The 18,516-nt window shown below is 41.7% G+C and overlaps 2 protein-coding genes across 8 annotated transcripts in view; one reads left to right on the top strand and one right to left on the bottom strand.

The window, feature by feature from the left end:
• Window positions 1-4,062: 4,062 nt before the first annotated feature.
• Window positions 4,063-13,083, bottom strand: LOC309597506 (uncharacterized protein). Of its 7 annotated transcripts, XR_014229756.1 has the most exons (10): window positions 12,985-13,083; window positions 12,252-12,455; window positions 12,038-12,163; window positions 11,618-11,743; window positions 11,048-11,157; window positions 10,852-10,923; window positions 10,563-10,758; window positions 7,646-7,750; window positions 4,356-4,501; window positions 4,063-4,180 (listed from the first exon to the last, which is right to left on the bottom strand). XR_014229756.1 is itself a non-coding variant. In XM_082326969.1 (8 exons), exons 2-5 carry the CDS (start codon window positions 12,446-12,448, stop codon window positions 11,115-11,117), a joined length of 492 nt encoding a protein of 163 aa, XP_082183095.1. In that variant the 5' UTR covers window positions 12,449-12,455; window positions 12,985-13,078; the 3' UTR covers window positions 8,365-9,882; window positions 10,563-10,758; window positions 10,852-10,923; window positions 11,048-11,114. The 7 variants fall into 7 exon arrangements, 5 of the variants coding, with proteins under 5 accessions (XP_082183095.1, XP_082183098.1, XP_082183097.1 ...); XR_014229757.1 differs by lacking the exons at window positions 4,063-4,180; window positions 4,356-4,501 and having other exon boundaries at window positions 7,488-7,750; window positions 12,985-13,080; XM_082326969.1 differs by lacking the exons at window positions 4,063-4,180; window positions 4,356-4,501; window positions 7,646-7,750 and adding an exon at window positions 8,365-9,882 and having other exon boundaries at window positions 12,985-13,078.
• Window positions 13,084-18,395: 5,312 nt separating this feature from the next.
• The window catches only part of CYBC1 (cytochrome b-245 chaperone 1), a 45,483-nt gene continuing 45,362 nt past the window's right edge, over window positions 18,396-18,516 (top strand). The window contains exon 1 of the mRNA XM_082326966.1: window positions 18,396-18,516. This exon is cut by the window's right edge and continues 772 nt beyond it. The gene's annotated coding sequence lies outside the window, so the exon portion shown is untranslated.

The following is an 18,516-nucleotide window of genomic DNA, read 5'->3' as shown; positions in this document are numbered from 1 at the left end:
GTGAGTTCCCGTAGCCGGTTTACCACATGGAGTCACAAAGTGCTGTGCTACCAGAGGGAGAGGCCCTGGCGAGACCAGAATAAACGCCCGGGAAGAGAAGGGGAGCAGAGCGGCTGCCTAGGCAGCGCTGCTGAAACGCGAGCCCTGGCCTCCCCTTACACACGCACCCCAGACCCCTGCCTTCCCGTTACCCTGAATAGACAACCTTGCAATACGCATACCGTCTTGGTATGAAAAGCTTACAAGAACGCTATGCACACTCACTGGAGCATTTTTAGACTTTGATTAGGGATCATCTTCTGGCTACGGCTTTTGGAAGCTATCTTAAAAAAAGTACCTATTCCTGTATGTATATTTGCACCAGACTCATCAATCTTGAAATAAAGTTATGCAAATCTTGAACTTATAACCAGACTTTTAAAAACATGCTGATTCAGGACTACTTTAGACATAGGTAGACAACAGCTACAGGAATTACAGAACAGCCATGTTTTCTACACGTACATAAAACCTGCTGCTACCTCCACAGCCGTCTTAATGTATACCAAAGTCCACAACCTAAGTGCAATCTGTTGAGGTATTTGTGCTCAAATCTCATCCAAGCTCGTAGCTGTGAGACCATGCTAACATACCGAATCAGAAGTTTCAGGATGTTAAGAAACATTTTCACCTATGAGAATCATCTACTGCAACCTGTACCTTCAGCTGCCTTTTTGGAAAAGAAAAGGAAAGACAAATCATTGGGATATATTAAATATGTTGCGCTCTATTGTGCACAAGTAGATTTCTAATTTAGGATTAAAAACAGCACAAGAAGTATCAGAGCTGCTTTGTACAGATTCAGTTTAAGTCATCCCAGATCAACAGCTGAGTCACAAGATAAACACTACTGTACAATACTCAAAGCCAGGTTGAGTTTATCATATAACGGATTTTTTAAACTACAATAAAATCCTACTACAACAGGATTTTATTTTTTGCTACTGAAGATAGCGCCTCCTGTCTTAGTGTTGCAGAACATTTTCATTTGAAAAATAGATCACTTCAAGAACTGTTTTAAAATGATTGTTTAAACAAAGCTTACAAACACAGATAAAATTCTTCTCCTGGAATGTCTTCTAATGTCTGCAACAAGGTTGATCGTCCAAGAAGGAGCACACAGGATAGCAAAGAAATTTGTGAAAAGAGCCACGAAGAATAAGAAAGAAAAAAAAAAAAAAAAAAGCACCAGAATTTTTTCCAGTGGTTTAAACACCATTCACTCTTTGTTCTCGCCTTTGCTCTTCTCTCCTCTATTTTGCCCTGGAACAACACAAATGACTTTGGGGGTGCAGGCATCTGTCAAGAATAATTGACTTGCAGGTGATCCTGGTTGCTCAAACACATATGGATTAGTTGGCCGTTTATGACACAAAGGTAAGTCTTAATAATGATGCACATGTCAAGTTGGGTCTGTCAAAAGGTATTTTAAGAAAATTGTAGCCATCACGTATTACAGAAGAGCTTCTCCACTCTGGTTTAGTTCCAGACCCTAAACTTAGCCCGTCACTTAAGCTGGCGAGGTTCCTCCCATTTGAAGATTTCATAGATATCCCAAGGATGTTTTACTACTGAGGGTGGAGATAAAGAACAGGAAAACACACTAACTTCAGAAAGGTAGAATAGCCTATCTTGAAAAACAATTACTTCTTTAGTTAGCTCTAAAATTTCTAAAAAACATTTTTCTGGCAAAAGATACCCATATGCAGTTTTTCCCTTAACCTGTTAAAAGCCAAAGAACCAATGTAACTAAATGAAGTAGCATCGTATCTCCATACAAGATACCCTGATTTTTCAATGTCTCTACCCACTGCATATTCACCAAAGTTTTTTTGCTGATTACAAACATCATGCATAATAGTAATCAAATAAGAAATAATACTTGACACAGTATCTGTGGTCATCTCCCTTCAGACCATATCCTCTCTTAAAGCCGGAGAAAGTAAGGTCTTTGTGATACATCTTAAAATGTTCTCCACATGCACACACTTTTATTTAGCACAGACAAAGCTATTAAAATCAGTAATTGACTGTAGTTGTATAATTTAGGTGTCCACAGAAATATATTTTAAGCATTCCCATACTGTCAGGTCACATACCATCTAAGGAACCTGAAGGTGCACAAGTCCCTGGGACCTGACGAGATGCATCCACAGGTCCGGAGGGAACCGGCGGATGAAGTTGCCAAGCCACTATCCATCATAGTTGAGAAGTTGCAGCAGTCCGGTGAAGTTCCCACTGACTGGAAAAGGGGAAACATAACCCCGATTTTTAAAAAGGGAAAAAAAGGACAAGCGGGGAACTACAGGCCAGCTAGCCTCACCCCTGTGCCCGGCAAGATCATGGAGCAGATCCTCCTGGAAACTGTGCTAAGGCACATGGAAGATAAGGAGGTGATTGGTGACAGCCAACGTGGCTTCGTTATGGGCAAATCGTGCCTGACAAATTTGGTGGCCTTCTATGACAGGGTTACAGCGTTGGTGGACAAGGGAAGAGCAACTGACTTCATCTACCCAGACTTGTGCAAAGCATTTGACACTGTCTAAATGGGAGAGACATGGATTTGACAGATGGACCACTCGGTAGATAAGGAATTGGCTGGATGGTCACACTCAAAGAATTGCGGTCAATGACTCTACGTCCAAGCGGAGACCAGTGACAAGTGGTGTTCCTCAGGGGTCGGTATTGGGACCGGCGCTGTTTAACACCGTTGTTGGCGACACGGACAGTGGGATTGAGCGCACCCTCAGCAAGTTTGCCAATGACACCAAGCTGTGTGGTGCGGTCGACACGCTGGAGGGCAGGGATGCCATCCAGAGGGACGCTGACAGGACTGAGAGGCAGGCCTGTGCAAACCTCACAAAGCTCGACAAGGACAAGGGCAAGGTCCTGCACCTGGGCCAGCACAACCCAAGCACAAATACAGGCTGGGCAGAGAATGGACTGAGAGCAGCCCGGTGGAAAGGGACTTGGGGGTGTTGGTTGATAAGCTCAGCATGAGCTGGCAACGCGCGCTCGCGGCGCAGAAGGCCAGCTGTACCCCGGGCTGCATCCCCCGCAGCGTGGCCAGCAGGGCGAGGGAGGGGATTCTGCCCCTCCACTCTGCTCCCATGAGACCCCACCTGCAGCCCTGCGTTCTGCTCTGGGGCCCCCAGCGTAAGAAGGACCTGGACCTGTTGGAGCGAGTCCAGAGGGCGCATAGTGACAGGACAAGGAGTAATGGCTTTAAATTAAAGAGGGTAGATGTTAGATTAGATATAAGGAAGAAATTCTTCACTCTGAGGGTGGTGAGGCACAGGCACAGGTTGCCCAGAGAAGCTGTGGATGCCCCATCCCTGGAAGTGTTCAAGGCCAGGTTGGAGGGGCTTTGAGCAGCCTGCTCCAGTGGAAGGTGTCCCTGCCCATGGCAGGGGGGCTGGAATCAGATGAGCTTTAAGGTCCTTTCCAACCCAAACCATTCTATGATTCGATGATATGATACCTTAAAAAACATGAATCAGGACTTTGACTACTACAATAACAGTAAAAAAACAAAAATGGAAGACAGTAACGCAAGATGAATCTTACACATTCTGAATCCTATGTTCTATTAAACAACATTTAAAAACTCTATAAAACACTTGGAAATTTTCAAAACTCAGCTAGCCAAGGCCCCAAGTAACCTGATCCAAACCCGAAGTCAGCCCTGCTTTGAGCAGAAGGTTGGATGAGATGACCTTCAGAGGTCCCTTCCAATCCACGTTAGCTCACGATTTTGCAAAATGAAACGGAGAGTGGGATTGTGTTTGCATACGCATACATACACACAAACACATTTGCCCTCTTTCTTTCTAGATACCCTAGCCAGTCTATAGATAAAACTACACTGTATACTGCGTGTAAAGCAAGATTACAAACATCACTGAGTGGGAGACTGATTTTGATACCTTAAATACGTATCAATTTTACATTTATACACAAGAAGTACAGAAGAAAGTATTGCTTTATGACCTAAGTGAGGTGGCGAAGATGTAAGACTTCTCATACTTATCAGCTCTATCTGATCTCCGAAGCGTCCAATTTATCTGTTGAATCCTCAGCTTCATGAAAAAACAATCCTCACTACCCAGAGCATTGAATCCTGTAGTGGTGAGGAATCTCTCTGGAATCATAAAGGGATGAAATGTTAATTGCTTCTGCTGAGACATCAGAAAAGAGAGGAAGCAGGCTTGTCCTGAGACAGGTAACCACTCAAACCACAAAATATTCAGGTTCACCATTCCTCTCTAACCCACGTTTCATTTACACATCTCAAACCGAAACTCCACTACTCCTACCTTCGGAATTCCTCCTTTGATGCGTTTTCCCTTCTGCCATCCACTGATCAGTATTTTCAGCAGTGACTCATGAGAATGTGCTTAACATGACACATTGCTGAAACTCGTTTGGGGTGCCTTCATTTAGAAGCCCAAAAGACATGTCACTAACAACAGACACAGGACATGAAAATGTCTTGAAAAAGTAATGACAAGTATCATCACACTTACAATAGTATTTCATACTATTAAATCTTTCTTACAGACAAGCAATCATGCCTTATAAAAGTTACATTTGGAATTTACTCCTATTTTACCACCAGATAAAGAGGAAAGAGAAGCAACTTGAATAAGATGATCTACTAAGCCTGAAGAATTCAGAATAAAACCAGATTCCTGTATCCCTGTTATATTCTTAAATAATGTCTCTAGGTGCAGCATTCTGCTTCCAACTGAACTTTTGACTGTATGATCAAGCCTTATAGACAGGCATTCAGAATGAGAAAAGAGCTGAAGAATTCAACAGCCATTCTAAATGGTAAGAAAATAGGGCATTGAAACGCTGTTATTTTCTAGAGTAACCTACTCCAGTCTGTCTCACCTCAGCTCTACCCCCCGCCTCAAGTAGTGTCTGTGACGATGTACAAAACTACTTATTTCACAAAGAAAGCTGCAAGAGCTGTTTTAAATAATTTTTTCTCAAGTTTTGTAGGTTTTTCACTACAAAAGTAAATCACAGTATAGAACAGATCACCTTTCCCGAACAAAACATATGAAGTTTTCATGTAATACTAAGTTAATTCAGCTAAATGCACAATCATAATTATTGTGATTTTCGAAAATTACTTCTTGTAAAAGCAAAATAATGGAATACGAGGTTAGTAGTATGAAAACTGGTGCATTGTAACTTAAGCCACTGGTTTGAAATTTAAGTTCCAACAATGAATCTGCTCTTATTTGGATGGAAGCTTCCCAGTTTATATACTTAAATACTCACATTTCAAAAGATTTGATAGATCCACGGTTCTAAGGAAACCAACTGGGACAGTAAAGTCACGTTACAAACACAAAACAAACAAAATTCACTGTTTTTACAGCCACTGTTTGCCTTTCACTGTAAACCCATACAGAAAATTTCCTCATTTTCACAGTACTTAGGTGAGAGACCTATACTCAGTATTGCCAAGAACCCAACTAACTATTTTGCTTAGAGTAATTCTTCTATGTGTATATTCTTAACGTATCATTGGAACAACAGTGTAAACAATTTTTATAGATTTAGTTCTGACATTTGAACATACTCGAGTTCAGCAATAGGTGCAGAGAAACTTGCTCAGCTGTTTTGACAAAAGCATAGCCATTACTCGCCATGTTCTTGGCAGAAGCAAGAGTCTTGTTTCAGAATCCATTACCATTCACTACTCTGCAAAATTTACTGGAAAATACTAATGATAATACTCTGCTCTACAGAAGTCAGATATTCAAAAGCTTATGTTGAAATAACAACCCCAAATATATCATCCATGCATATTATAACATTACAAAAGGAAATTTTAAAAAGTCTACTTTTCTCTTGACTTTTCTTCAGCATGAAGGGCTAGTCTAATGGAAGGGTTTGGGGGAAACACATTAGTATGGGTTAAATCATACTATATTCAAGTACTACGCACCAGAATAATCATTCCACCAGTAATTTTATGTAGTGAGCGCACCTCAAAACATCATGCATTGGCAGTATTAGTTTACTTCCACAAGAATAAGTCGTTAAATAATATAAATATTTTTAGTGTGCATTTATAAAGGCACCAGAACTAGGCTGAACACGCTGACAAGATGGTGCTCAAATGCCACAGAAGGGCAGAGCTCCTTATTGAAATAAGCTACTGCAGTTGCAGATTCTTCTGCTGATCTTGTAGACTTTGGAGGAAAATGTAACTGATGATACTGAAAGCTGAGCCCTCTTCCCTTTTCACTGTGATGACATTGACAACAGAAAGTCTGGGAGCGCTGGAAGACACTTCTCTGAGAACTAGTGTCACTAGTCGTACTTTTTCTGTGAGCCAAACTGAGTCATTTACATGAATGACTGCTTGGTAGTCAAAGAAAAATTTGAAAGGTACAGAGCAAAGAGAGAACACAGAATGACATGGGAAGTGGCATTTTCATTTTGAGAAAGCTTCAACAAACAATCTCTGATTTAAAAAAAAAAAAAAAGCTATCTGTGCAACATTCAGCAACAGATATATTGTTAATAAGGTAACATTGAATTTTTATACTTCAAAAGCAACAAAAGAGTATTTAAGAGCAGCAGTTTCTTATAGCAGGTGAAGTAGCTCATTAAAAAAACTGACTGTTGAGTGTAATGACCTAATTAGGGGAATTTCTCCACAGAGAGAGGCTGTTCTAATCTAAGTTGATGGGAAAACCCAGCTGGCTTGAATACTGTAAGATCAAGACCTAAACGCTTACGAAAGTGTGTGGTTAAAGAAAGAAAAAAAGAAAAAAAAAAAAAAAAAGAATCAGAAGACTGGGAGTTTCTGTCCTGACAAACATCGTGAATACAATCATACTAATTTCACAGTTTCTCAGTTAAAAACTTTCCAGGATTACTCATACTTAGTAACTACAAAACAAATTCAGAACTGTCAATGCTATTCTGATGAACTTCAGTTACTGAAAGCACTCCACGCTTATTTCGCCTTTGTTAAGAGAAGGAAATAATTAAGAGGCATCATGTATCAGCTTAAGTAGTATCAAAAGCCAAAGCAAGAAATCAAATTATTCAGTAACAAAATATGTTTAGATAAATGACACAGTATCTGATCTTGATTACTTATTTTTTAGACGGCACTAGACACAACACACTATATAGTCCAGTGGTTTTACCCCTCATTTTTAAGTGCACCAATAACCTGCAAGAATACCTTCCAGTATGTGGGATATGTTAAATCTGTTCCCTAAGAAAAAGCATTCCAAGAAACTCATTCAGGATGGAAGCATGCTTGATGCTGCAACTGCTACTAGAATGTGGTTTTTATTTTAGCCCTTTGAGTTTTAAATAAAATGTGAGGAACTTTTTCATTAACACAACCTACAGAAAATGAATAAATTCTGAGTAAGCTTGAGCAATACCTATTAGCATTTTGGCTTGTCGTTTCTTGTTGCCCTCCTGAGAACTACGTACAGACTCTCACGGTGAAATAATCCACTCCACACACTTTATTAATGTTAACATAGCACAATAAAACTTTAGATAATTAAGTTTAATGTGCTGTTCAACAAGTAACATGGAATTTCATACTACAACTTACAGTAATTCTTTATAGTTCACAATACCCTCACAGCAAAATCAAAATGGACCAAACACTGCCCCAGTATTGTTATGCAAGAGCTTGATTTTCTTCTTGCTGGTCACCCTGAAAAGTAACACAATGATCATAGTTACAATGTGACATTCAAATATCTAAATATTAAATACGTTTGCATTGTTTCACAAAGTATGTCTAGGCAAGTACATTCCCCTAATACAACCTTCTAACTTTGAAATAATGGAAAATATTACAATAGCTCCATTTGTGCTTTTGTGTGTGCAATGCATATAATCAGACCAACATCTTATGTTTTTACGATGTATATACATAAGTTTCACTATAGTGAAATACAGATCAACATTTTGCATTACAATAACGTAAATTATTTAATTAAGTGTCTTAGACTAACCACTCCATCTTAATTTTCTGTAAGGAAAAGCAGTGTTACACATTCACTTTCAGGTTACATTAGTGAAATAACCACAGATTGTGGTTTGTCGTGGGCGGGTGGTGGGGGGTGTGTGTTGGGTTTTTTTTAATTAAAAACAAACTGTGAACACTAAAGACCAAAAACAATACATGCAAAGTCTTTTAGTTCAATTAAGAATTGTTATTTTCTACTTTGGACAGACTTATAGAGTCTGAATGCAGGCTAGTCAAAACAAACCATCGAAAACCAATTTCTTGGTAGAGCACGGGAAGCTGTCCTACTAAGCAGGTTATCTTTTTTTTTTTTTTTGTCTTTTAAATGTAATTTAAGTTTTACTTTCCTGCTTGCTAAGAAACTCCTCAGCTGTTCACACTGGTGTCATGGTAAGTGTTCCGTGTTAACAGCTTACTGGACATTTCCTCAAGATTGTTTATTTTCTTTCCAAGTCAGGGAATTACACTTTACAACTACGACTTTTCAGACAACAGATTAGTTAAGATAAAGAGAAGTTCTGCAATACAGACTCTTGCAAGATCCCATGAGTGTGAGAAAAGTTATGCAGCAAAAATCGTTACAAAAGGAGTTGCCACTACCGTTTTAGGAGAGACAGGAACTGAAGCTGAAGCCTACCTTCAAAGCAGGGCCTTCCCAACTAATCATTTACTAATGACTGACACCAACTCATCCTACAGGTTTCAGTCTGCCTCACCAAACTGCTGTGACACTTCTGAGTATTTCTTTTGTATTTGTATTCTGTTTCATTTCTTAGTGAATCAAGGCAAAAAAAAAAGATACATTCTGTAATCAAATCCCAGGAAAGTCAGTTCTATCATTAGAATCTGAGTCATTAATAAAGGTCCAGGTAAAGAAATTTTTGAATCTCTACAACTCCAATACTGCAGAAGTGAAAAGAATCCCATATCCCCTAAAGCTTCCTCAAAAAACCCTATTCAACTACTTTGACTCATCATTCTTCAATCTTAAAGTCAGAGTAAATAACAAAAGTTAAAAGAAAAAACAATGAATTGTTTATTATCTGCTCTGACAGTTTTGCACTTCTTACACGTAAACCAGAAAAATAATTTGAATCTAGATTGGTTAGTGTTCTAAATGTTAAAGTTGGAAGTTAATGACGGAAGAAGCATTAGAGAAGAACTGAGTGTATTCAGGAACCTAACTGGACATGGTTCAGTAACACTTCCCTTTGGCTATGCCCTGCTAGTAATGCTTTAAATCAGATTTCCGTACATTCTTTTCTTCCTGTGTTATTTCAACATTCCAACTCTTCACAAAGGCCAGAACTCAAAAAAACATACCATCTCACCTGGCAAGAATCTTGAAATCCCTGCTACTTGACTCCCTCACTGTTTCTCCATCAACTTAATTCTCTACAACAGCAGCAACCTCTGAAAGCTAACATCATCCAGCAAGACTCCATAAACAAGACAGAAACGAAATATTAAAGCCACTGATGAAGCAGGTGAGTTTAGGTGTTCTTGCTCCGTTATCTTTGATATTTCCAGTTCCTTAACAGTTCGTGTTTAGCCAACCTAAAACTAGACTAGAGAGTAAAAGGCCTAGAATACAACAGCTGCTTTATGACTATTAATTCAGAATTTGTTCATAAAGCCCCTTCAACAAGACCTTGTTCTTTTCCTGGCCCTAATATAGCAGCATAGAATGAAAAGACGTACTCCATAAGGCCCAAAACAATAACAGCAACAGGAAAACGTGACACCCAAATGCCTGGAAAGCAGGAAATACCTGCCTTCATCTCCACCCTTCAATAGGAAGTGCAGTACCACACCTTTAAAAACAAGAAGAAAAAAAAAAAGTATACATTAACATAACCACTGTTCCTTTCCAAAGGAAACCAACTATTTTCTACAACAATTCAGAATTTTGCCCACCCATCTAAAAACACTGAGTTAGTAATTCAGTTTAGTCTCACTTTTAAGACCCAAGTTCAGCTACCACCACGACTTTGGGCAAATTATTGACCACCGTATGGATATCCCACAACTAATAAGAACCCCTCGATAACATCATCACTCTACCTCGCTGCTATACTGTGAATGAAAAACGAAACCCAAAAGCATTACCAGTGATGTGCTGTTCAGGCACTGAAACACAAAAGCAATTCTTTTCCTCATAGAGAGGCTACACAACTACTCCCGGTAGGTAAATACTCCCTAGAATAACACAGTATGCCCTAGGATGTCTGTCCCATCCAGCTCTTCCTATTTTTTAATCTCTCTGTTCTTAGAGAGCTGTCATTTCTTAGCTTTATACAATTACCACTGCGTACATGCCTGATCATTTGTCCAGCATCTTCACACGGATATCATGAGACTGTGACAAAGCATCGTATACCTTACCTTTTAGGGTCACAGAAAGTTTTTCTCATACCAAACAACTTTTCACAATATTTCTCACATCTCAGAAGGCTGAAATAGCAATCAATTAAGAACAAACCCTCTGTCTCACCTGTATCAAATCAGTCCCAGGAATTCTATTGCTGCACTCCACACTAAAATTATATTGCCAGCAAAAACTGCTATTTTGAAGAATGTACTTGAATTTCTCAGCTCCATCAGCACTGGTATTTATTTTCTCCTGACCTAGCTTCCAAGAATTCTTCTGTGCCACAGAATTGCTTTCAGAACCCCAACTTGTTCACCTACTAAAAATCAAAAGTAAAAAGAATTAGGAAAGCCACAAGCAAAAACACAGCAGAAAACGAGATTCAGACAAACATGCTACATGCGTTACGTACTTCACCATATTAGCGAGGGGTTTGGACACACCATGCAATGCCAATGCAATGTCCTAGGTTCTCAGTGTCCCCCTGCACATATTAAAAGATACATTTTTTAAAGGTCAGATAACTAAGACATGGACGAAATTACAATTATTCAGTAACACTGTTGTGGATAATTGAAACCTAAAGAAAGAGTAATGGACAAGCATACCTATTTGAGGCTCCTCTGATCTCAACTGTGAATGCCTCAGTTACTGATGACACTGCAGTAAAAGAAATCAGCAGTCGACTGATGGTGTGGTTGCCTCGGTGAGCACGGCACTATTTTTAGATAGGTTAACACATCACTTTGTATGTAATATCACTCAGTCAAGAATGAAACATTCTTCTTTTGAGAAAGGTTAAAGCACGAGCAATTGCACTTGCCTGAAGACTGTACTACTGTAAAAAATCTAACTGCTTACTAAAGCGACTAGGATACATGTAAAGTACTGGCTATTTTCTTGTTCCACTCATGAATCTTGTACACAATTAAGGAAGGCGGTCACTGAACAAGCAGGCTTGCTGTGTGTATTCTAAGAGTGTTACACCTTTCCCAAAATGTCTCTCAGATTCTTGCCTCAGAAGGACTGGACCAACCATTACTTACCAAAATATTTTTAGATAATGAATCAGAGCATGAATGACATGAGTTTCTAATAAACAAAATTAAAAGTGATCATAAAATCAAGGCAAAATATTTTCAAATGCAAAACATGCAAAAAAACGTAGTATCACTAACGTGTCATCTGTCTCTGTTGACAAGCAGTCATGCGGCATCTCTCTCTCTTCTTTCACAGTTACAATTCTCACATCTCCAAGTTCAGAACAAGCAGATTCCTTAGACAACTGGTCATCATTGTCATACCTGCAAATACAACCCAAATTGTTAATTGAAACATCTCTTCTGCAAAAAATTTTTGTTTCTGTTTCATCTAGACTAGTATTAGGTATTCAACAACACAAACGACAAAACAAATACATAAGCTGTTCTACAAAGGATATCCAAAAATCTTCCATTTAAATAAAATTAGCTGTAGCCTTTCCTCTTTCTTATATAACTTCCACCCCATTTTTTTAAAATGTCAGCTACAGTCTTTTAAGTACTATCAAGAAAAATATTTCATCCGCCCTTCACATGTAAAGAGAGTATACTACTAACGTTCCATCAGCTGCTATTAAAGAAGTGCTGCCCGACAATGCTCTTTCTTCTTTCACAGTAATTCTTCTCACACCCTCAGGTAGGGAACAGATCGGAGCTTTTGACAATGGGTTGTAGCTGTCATATCTAGAAAGAAAATACACAGTTGGTATTAACGCCAAGAATTATCTACTTGGTATTAGGAAACAGAGGAGTATTGTGACACTCTACTCACAAGTCCAGTAAAAACCCTGCAACTTCTGCATCATTTCTGAAATCCAACTTTTCTTTAAGTGTTAACCATCGGTCAATATGGTTTCCCACATAAATCCTTGTCTTCCCCCTTCTTCTATCAAGACTCTGCTTTCTCTTTTTCTTTTCCAGAAAAGACAACACGGGGGGCCTCCCACATCTCTTTGCTGGTAGTGACATTGTAAGCCTAGAAATAAAGGAACGACTATTTAGCGAGACGTAGCTCAGCGCAACAGATTATACCCCAGCGTTCTGAACCATCACGGCAGAATCTGATTGCCAAACGCCGTAAGCCTTTTACTCCTATGAAGTTAAGGACCTAAACCGCTGCAAATGAAAGCGGCTCGCAGCAGACGCGGCCCCCGCCGCTCCGCCGACCGAAGAGGCGAGAGCCCCGCCGGCCGCCGTGGTGCGCAGCCCCGCCCGGGCGCTCCCAGCCGCGCTCCCCCCGGGCTGAAGGACGGCGCGGCGGCACCTGCCCTCCCGCCCCGCCGGGGGCTCCGCCCGCTCCCGCCCCGTCTCTCCGAGGAGGCGGCTGGGAACGCGGCCGTTTCCAGTCAGGCCACGGCGACGGGCCCCGGGCCAGCCCCGCCTCACGCCGCGCCTGAGGGGAACACCCCCTCCCCGCCGCGTCCCGAGCCTCCAGCCGCTCCCCCCGCCGCGGCAGCCGCCCTCCGCCCGGGGAAGCCCCTCGGGTCACCCCCTCACTCACTCACCCGCCGCGCCGCAGCCGCAGCCCCGCCGCCACAGCGCGACACCGGCGGCAACGGCGGAGCGCCGGGCCGAGGTAAACACGGGGCACGTGACCGGCGGGGGGCGGCGCGCGCTAATGACGCGCGGCTCACGTGAGGGCGGGGCGGGCCGCGCCGCTCGGTGCAGCGAGGCGAAGCGAGCGCGGCCCCCGGGCTGCGTCCGCGCTCCCCCACGGCGCCGGCGGCCGCCGCCCGGGCAGACGGCGGGAGTCGGGTAAACGCGGCTCCGGCCACGTCGTGCGCGGCGCAGCCGCCTCCAGCTGAGGCCGGAGAGGGCCCGCCGCGGCGGGCGGTGCCCTCGGGTGCCCCGCGGCCGCCGCCTCAGGGCCGCGTCCCGTCCCGGCGGGAAGAGGCCGCCGCTGACGTCCCGTCACGTGTCGCGCGATGCACGCGAGGCTCGGTCTGTAGAGGTCAAGTTGCAGTTCGAAGGAAGCTGGTTAAAAGCCTTTTTTAAATGTTAAAACATCAACACTACATGTTAAAACATGAAAACTACAACCACATTGACTGAAAGAGCATTTAAGGATGCTGAGGTAAAAAACCGACATCTGCAAGTTACTGAAGCTGAGAGGAAGCAGGTAACGATTAAAATATTTTTAACACACTAATTAAAATATTTTTTCATATTCATTTAATAACAAGCTTCAGTAAATGTATTACAAACAACAACAACAAAAAGACTGTTTTTCCAAGCAGTAATTCCCAGTATGAATTGCAAAAATACTGTTATTTTACTTTCTGAAAGGCCGGGTTCAGAGACAAAACCAGAATCTTCCTCCGAAGAGCAGAAAATGTTTGGAATTTGACTTACCTGTTGGAAGGGAAATATTAAATCAGTGACACAAGGAAAAAGAAAATGCAACACAAACTTGGAACCCGTGTTGTCGCAATGCATTATAACGACAGCACGGTACACAGCGTGCATTCTACCAGTTCCTTAGCACTTCCACGCGCTTCTGCTTACATATGCTGCATTTTTAAATAAGTGACTAAAAAGACCGACCAAGTTAGCTACGAATATTTATGTATAATTTTATCTAAACGACAATCATACCTGCCAATGCATTTTTCATTATTTCTACTGTCAGTTTTGGTAGACTCACAGTAACAAGTCAAACAAGTTAGCTCAAGAACTAGTAGATGACTGAAGGCTTATAGAAACATCTATTTGCATCTGCTGAATCAGCTGAATACCCAAAACAAAATCTTTTGTTTGGTTTTTGTCCAACATTTGCATAACTTGAAAATAAAGAACTGAAGCAAAAAAGCCATCATGTCCTTAAATATATTTCACTTTCTTTTATCATTTACAACAACAGTATGCGAGCTATTTTCATGACACATTTTAGCATGTGAGTTAGTAGAGAAGTAAGTTTTAAAAGAATTATTATAGCATAATTATAGGTTCTCTCAAAATAGCACAAATTCTCAGTGATACATGTATATGAAGATAATCCCATGTATTTTTACCCTTTTCATTTAAATATAATTCCTCCTCTATCACCATTATGTCTGTAAAATACATACTTGGTCATAATGTTTCCAAGTAAAGATGACTATTTAAGAGGCTTTTCGTACCTATCTCTTCTGATTGCCTTCACAAATATAGTTACTGTCTGTATAAGTAGATTCACATTCCAAATAATGGAACTGTGTTAACCACTAAAAGCTGTTGTGTGCTTATAAGTTATTGCTTATCTGGAAATCACAAAGCTGCTGGGAGAAGCAAGGGGGCACCAACAACATTTACTTCTACCAAGTAATTTTGAAACAAAAGCAAATACACAGCAACTCTCTTTTTATGCTTAGTAAGTTAAGCGAGCTACTGCTGCTATGCATGCTTGTAAAGTTAAAAACAGCATTTAAAAATAGAGGCATATGCCTGTGTTCTCAATAATGTGTTAATAGATAAGGAAAAAATTAAAGCTTTTAAGTTAATGTATCTTGCCATATTTGTGGGGTTTTTCTGTTCCTCTCATTAAGGAGGTCTGCTAGCCAGTATTAATTTCTCCTGCTTCAGTTGATTCTGGCTGTGTGACAGACACGGGAAGGGAATGCTTTTAATCCCACCAATATTTATATTGAAGTTGATTTTACCACTTGGATGTCCATGTCAGTAAGGTTAATATTTTGCCCCTGAACTGTTTTACACAAGTCCTTTAATAAACATGCATTCCTAGTACAAAGAAGCTTATGTTAGAAAGCAGCAGCAGCTGCCACTTAGGAATGAAATTTCAAAGCCAATACCCCAGGCTCAGCAAAGGTTAAGGTTCATTTTCCTCCACAGCAATGCAAAGAAATGTAACTGAGGGCACCAGGTGCAGCACACTGCCTCCTCCCGAACCGCAGCTGCAGCCGCACAGGAAAGAATTTCAGAGGTTTATATAGTTCATAGCAGTCTCTCTGCTACATGACTTCAGCTCACTCTCTCGCCACCAGCTTCTCACTGAAAATCCTGGCTATACACCTTTCTGCTGATAAATATTTTACTATGCTTCATTCGTTTCCAGAGCAAACATCTTATCTTTAAGCTCCTGCATATTTAGCTTCCAAATGTAAGCATAGCAATAATGTACCTTACAAACCTATAAAGCCTACTGTCTCCTAAAGCATGTAATTTTCAATATAAAATGCCCTATTAACCTACAAAAGCAATCCAGTAAACCCAGCAATATGTTTAAATACCCCATTTATTTCATGTGTTATATCTATTGGTGGGATGGGATTAAGAAAATGCTCCCTGGAAATGCTAATGCAAACTTCTTCATATAGTAATTAATCTATCTAATAGAATAAAAACCACACAGAGACCAAGTGTATCTAGCTAAGTAGCCTGTTTCCAGAACGCACGAGGATGCTCAATCCTTTATCAGGTACATTTTCCCAGTTTCCAGTTGTCAGTGATTTAAGGACTTTGAAGACAAGAGGTTGAATCCAAACCATTATGTTAAGCAGACATAGAAAGACCTATAGTCCATGAACTGAATCCCTTTTAGACCCCCACTTAATATTTTGTGCTTCATCATACCCTACTACAGTGATTCTTCACTTTGCTTTTTAAGGCATTTGTTACAAAAACGTTATTCCTAGACAAAAAGTGATTTATGATGCTAGCACAAAGTCATATTTCCATGTTCCAGTGCAATACTGATACCCCATTATAAAATACAGCACAGCAGTGATATTAATTAACCCCCCCACAAAGACCAGCTCTGTCATCATCAATAGCTTTAACCAGTCTGTTTCCCATCTAACCTGAAACACAGTCAATGGCAACTATTTCATAAAGAGAACTAAGAATAAAGTTGAAAACCACAAGGTTTATCACCACACAATTCATTCCAGCAGGAGTCTTTGCTTGTGTTAAAATCCGGAATGCTTTCAGAGCAACCCAATTTATTAAGAACAGTATACAAAAGATAGATTGACACAAAGGTTTAAGGTGTAGACTTTCAGAAAGCATGCTCGTTTTCAAACTTGAGCTCCCAGTCACGTGGGCCTTCATGATACAAACCAGGAACTACTATATTCTAAGAGATTTTAAGAAAAGTTAGCTGTACAAAAGTCTAGCAAGACCTGCATTCTCATTGCATCTTGATCCCCGTAAACTAAGTAATACAAAGTAGAATTTCTTACGTTTATCGGTCACTGCTGGGGATGATTCATCACATTTAAATTCTTCCACACAAGCTTCATATCGTCAGTGTTTCATCTAAGTTATCATCATATCTGCAAAGAATTAATAATTTTTTTTATATTAAAAAGCAACTAAATTATGCTGTGTGGTACCTAACATGCAATAAAACCTTTCATGCACAAAATATGAAGTACAAAAAAAAAAGTTGAACAGTCAAACGAGCAGAGTAATCAAACCAATAAGCTAGCGCATTTTCACTAGAGAAAAACAGCATTTCTAACAACACATTGGCTTCATGTTTTCTATTTTTACTTTCTCCCCCTCACCATCTGCTTCTGTTCTTTTTCTTCCAAAAAGCATCCACCTCATTTAGCTTCAGTCACCCCATCACAGAATTCAGACTGAACAGAAACAAAATTCCCAATGCCAAAGCCAAAAAAGTACTACCTATTCATAAAAGGCCTTCTAAAAATAACTCTTATTTTTCTTAGAATAATTGTAGATCTTTAAGAGAAACAGTCCATATTGATTCAGTGCTTTGCTACGCACATTCTCTAAACAAAGGAAGTTGAGTTTTTTGGCCATCCGTACCTTTGGACTGTACCTCTGCCTTCAGTGCTGCCATCTTTGGCAAATCTTCCCCGCTTCTTTTGGCAGCCAGTACTGAATCCCACAAAAGTGAAGACACAGTAGTGTGGAGAAAGAGGGTACAGAACACACAAGAATTTCAGCTACTTTCAGTATTCTTCAGCAAGAGAAAGAACTGCTCCTTCCAGTCATGGAAGTCACCTAAGCAATGCTCGAACAGATTGCTCTTTATCTAGGAAAATTCAGAATACACCCACGGCACAGCTCTTTGCGGGTCCCCATCCTCCCTGGGAGGCTGCAGCTGATGAGCGTTGCTGATCCAGCGACACAGAAGGCTCTGAAGCAGCTCTGGTCACCACGACTGGGAACTACGAGAGGGGGGCAACCTGGGCCCAAGGAATCCTTTCTGTCAGGACAAGCATCCTCAGTTCACCTGTCTGCACACAGCTAAAGGACCAGTACACTTTTTTGCTGTTTTCATAACAGTTCTAACTAAATGTAAAAGTACCAGTTACTGCACCAACACAATACTTCCACGTTTTAATGCTGACACACTGCTAATTTGGTAGAGTAGAATCCCACTTATGCCAAAACATGAGCAGAGGTTACTTGGTTAACCCTGCTGATAACATTCAGCTGGAAATCTACCCCAAGTGTCACTAAACTACTGCTTCTGGTGAAAATTTTAAGACAGCAAGGCTGTTTGCTTTGCCTAAGAAGACCTGCATGAAAATAAAAATATTTTGGGGAGAAAATCCTCACAAGGATACTCAGCGGCGCCGGAGGAGGCCGCAGCTCCGCCGGTGGAGCCCCCCAAACCCCGCGGGGCGGCAGCCTCGCCCCGAGGTCCGCTCCCCGGCCCCCGCCGACACGCCGGCGGCGCGGTAAGGAGAGCCCCGGGCCGGCTCCTGGCGAAGGGCCGGGGCGGGAGGGCGGCAGGGCAGCACAGCACAGCACCGCACCGCACCGCACCGCACCGCACCGCACCGCACCGCACCGCACCGCACCGCACCGCACCGCCGGGCCGGCGCTTCCCGCCCTCACGGGGAAAGGCCGCCCCCGCCACGTGACCCGGGAGCAGGCGCAGGGCTGATGACGCCACGGAGCCGCTCCCCCGCTCGCCTGACGGGGCTGAGGCGGTGGCGGCGGGCGGCCGCGCTTCCCGGGACGGGCCCTGCCCCGCCGGGGCGGTGCCGCTGGGGCCGCCGGCGCTCCCTCCGGGCGGAGGCTGCTCTGTGCTCGACGGGCAGCGGTGCCCGGCCCCGAGAGGG

This window comes from Platalea leucorodia (assembly GCF_965183815.1).
Source record: "Platalea leucorodia genome assembly, chromosome: 14".
Lineage (NCBI taxonomy): Eukaryota > Metazoa > Chordata > Aves > Pelecaniformes > Threskiornithidae > Platalea > Platalea leucorodia.
The sequence above is the reverse complement of the archived record's forward strand: the minus strand, read 5'-3'. Positions and strand labels throughout refer to the sequence as shown.

Coding starts and splice junctions, on each gene's coding strand:
- LOC309597506 (XM_082326969.1), bottom strand. CDS start 12,448: ATGTCACTACCAGCAAAGAGATGTGGGAGGCCCCCCGTGTTGTCTTTT. Junction 11,744..12,037: donor TTAATAGCAGCTGATGGAAC/GTTAGTAGTATA, acceptor TTGTATTTGCAG/GTATGACAATGATGACCAGT. Junction 11,158..11,617: donor TCAACAGAGACAGATGACAC/GTTAGTGATACT, acceptor ATCTAAAAATAG/TGCCGTGCTCACCGAGGCAA.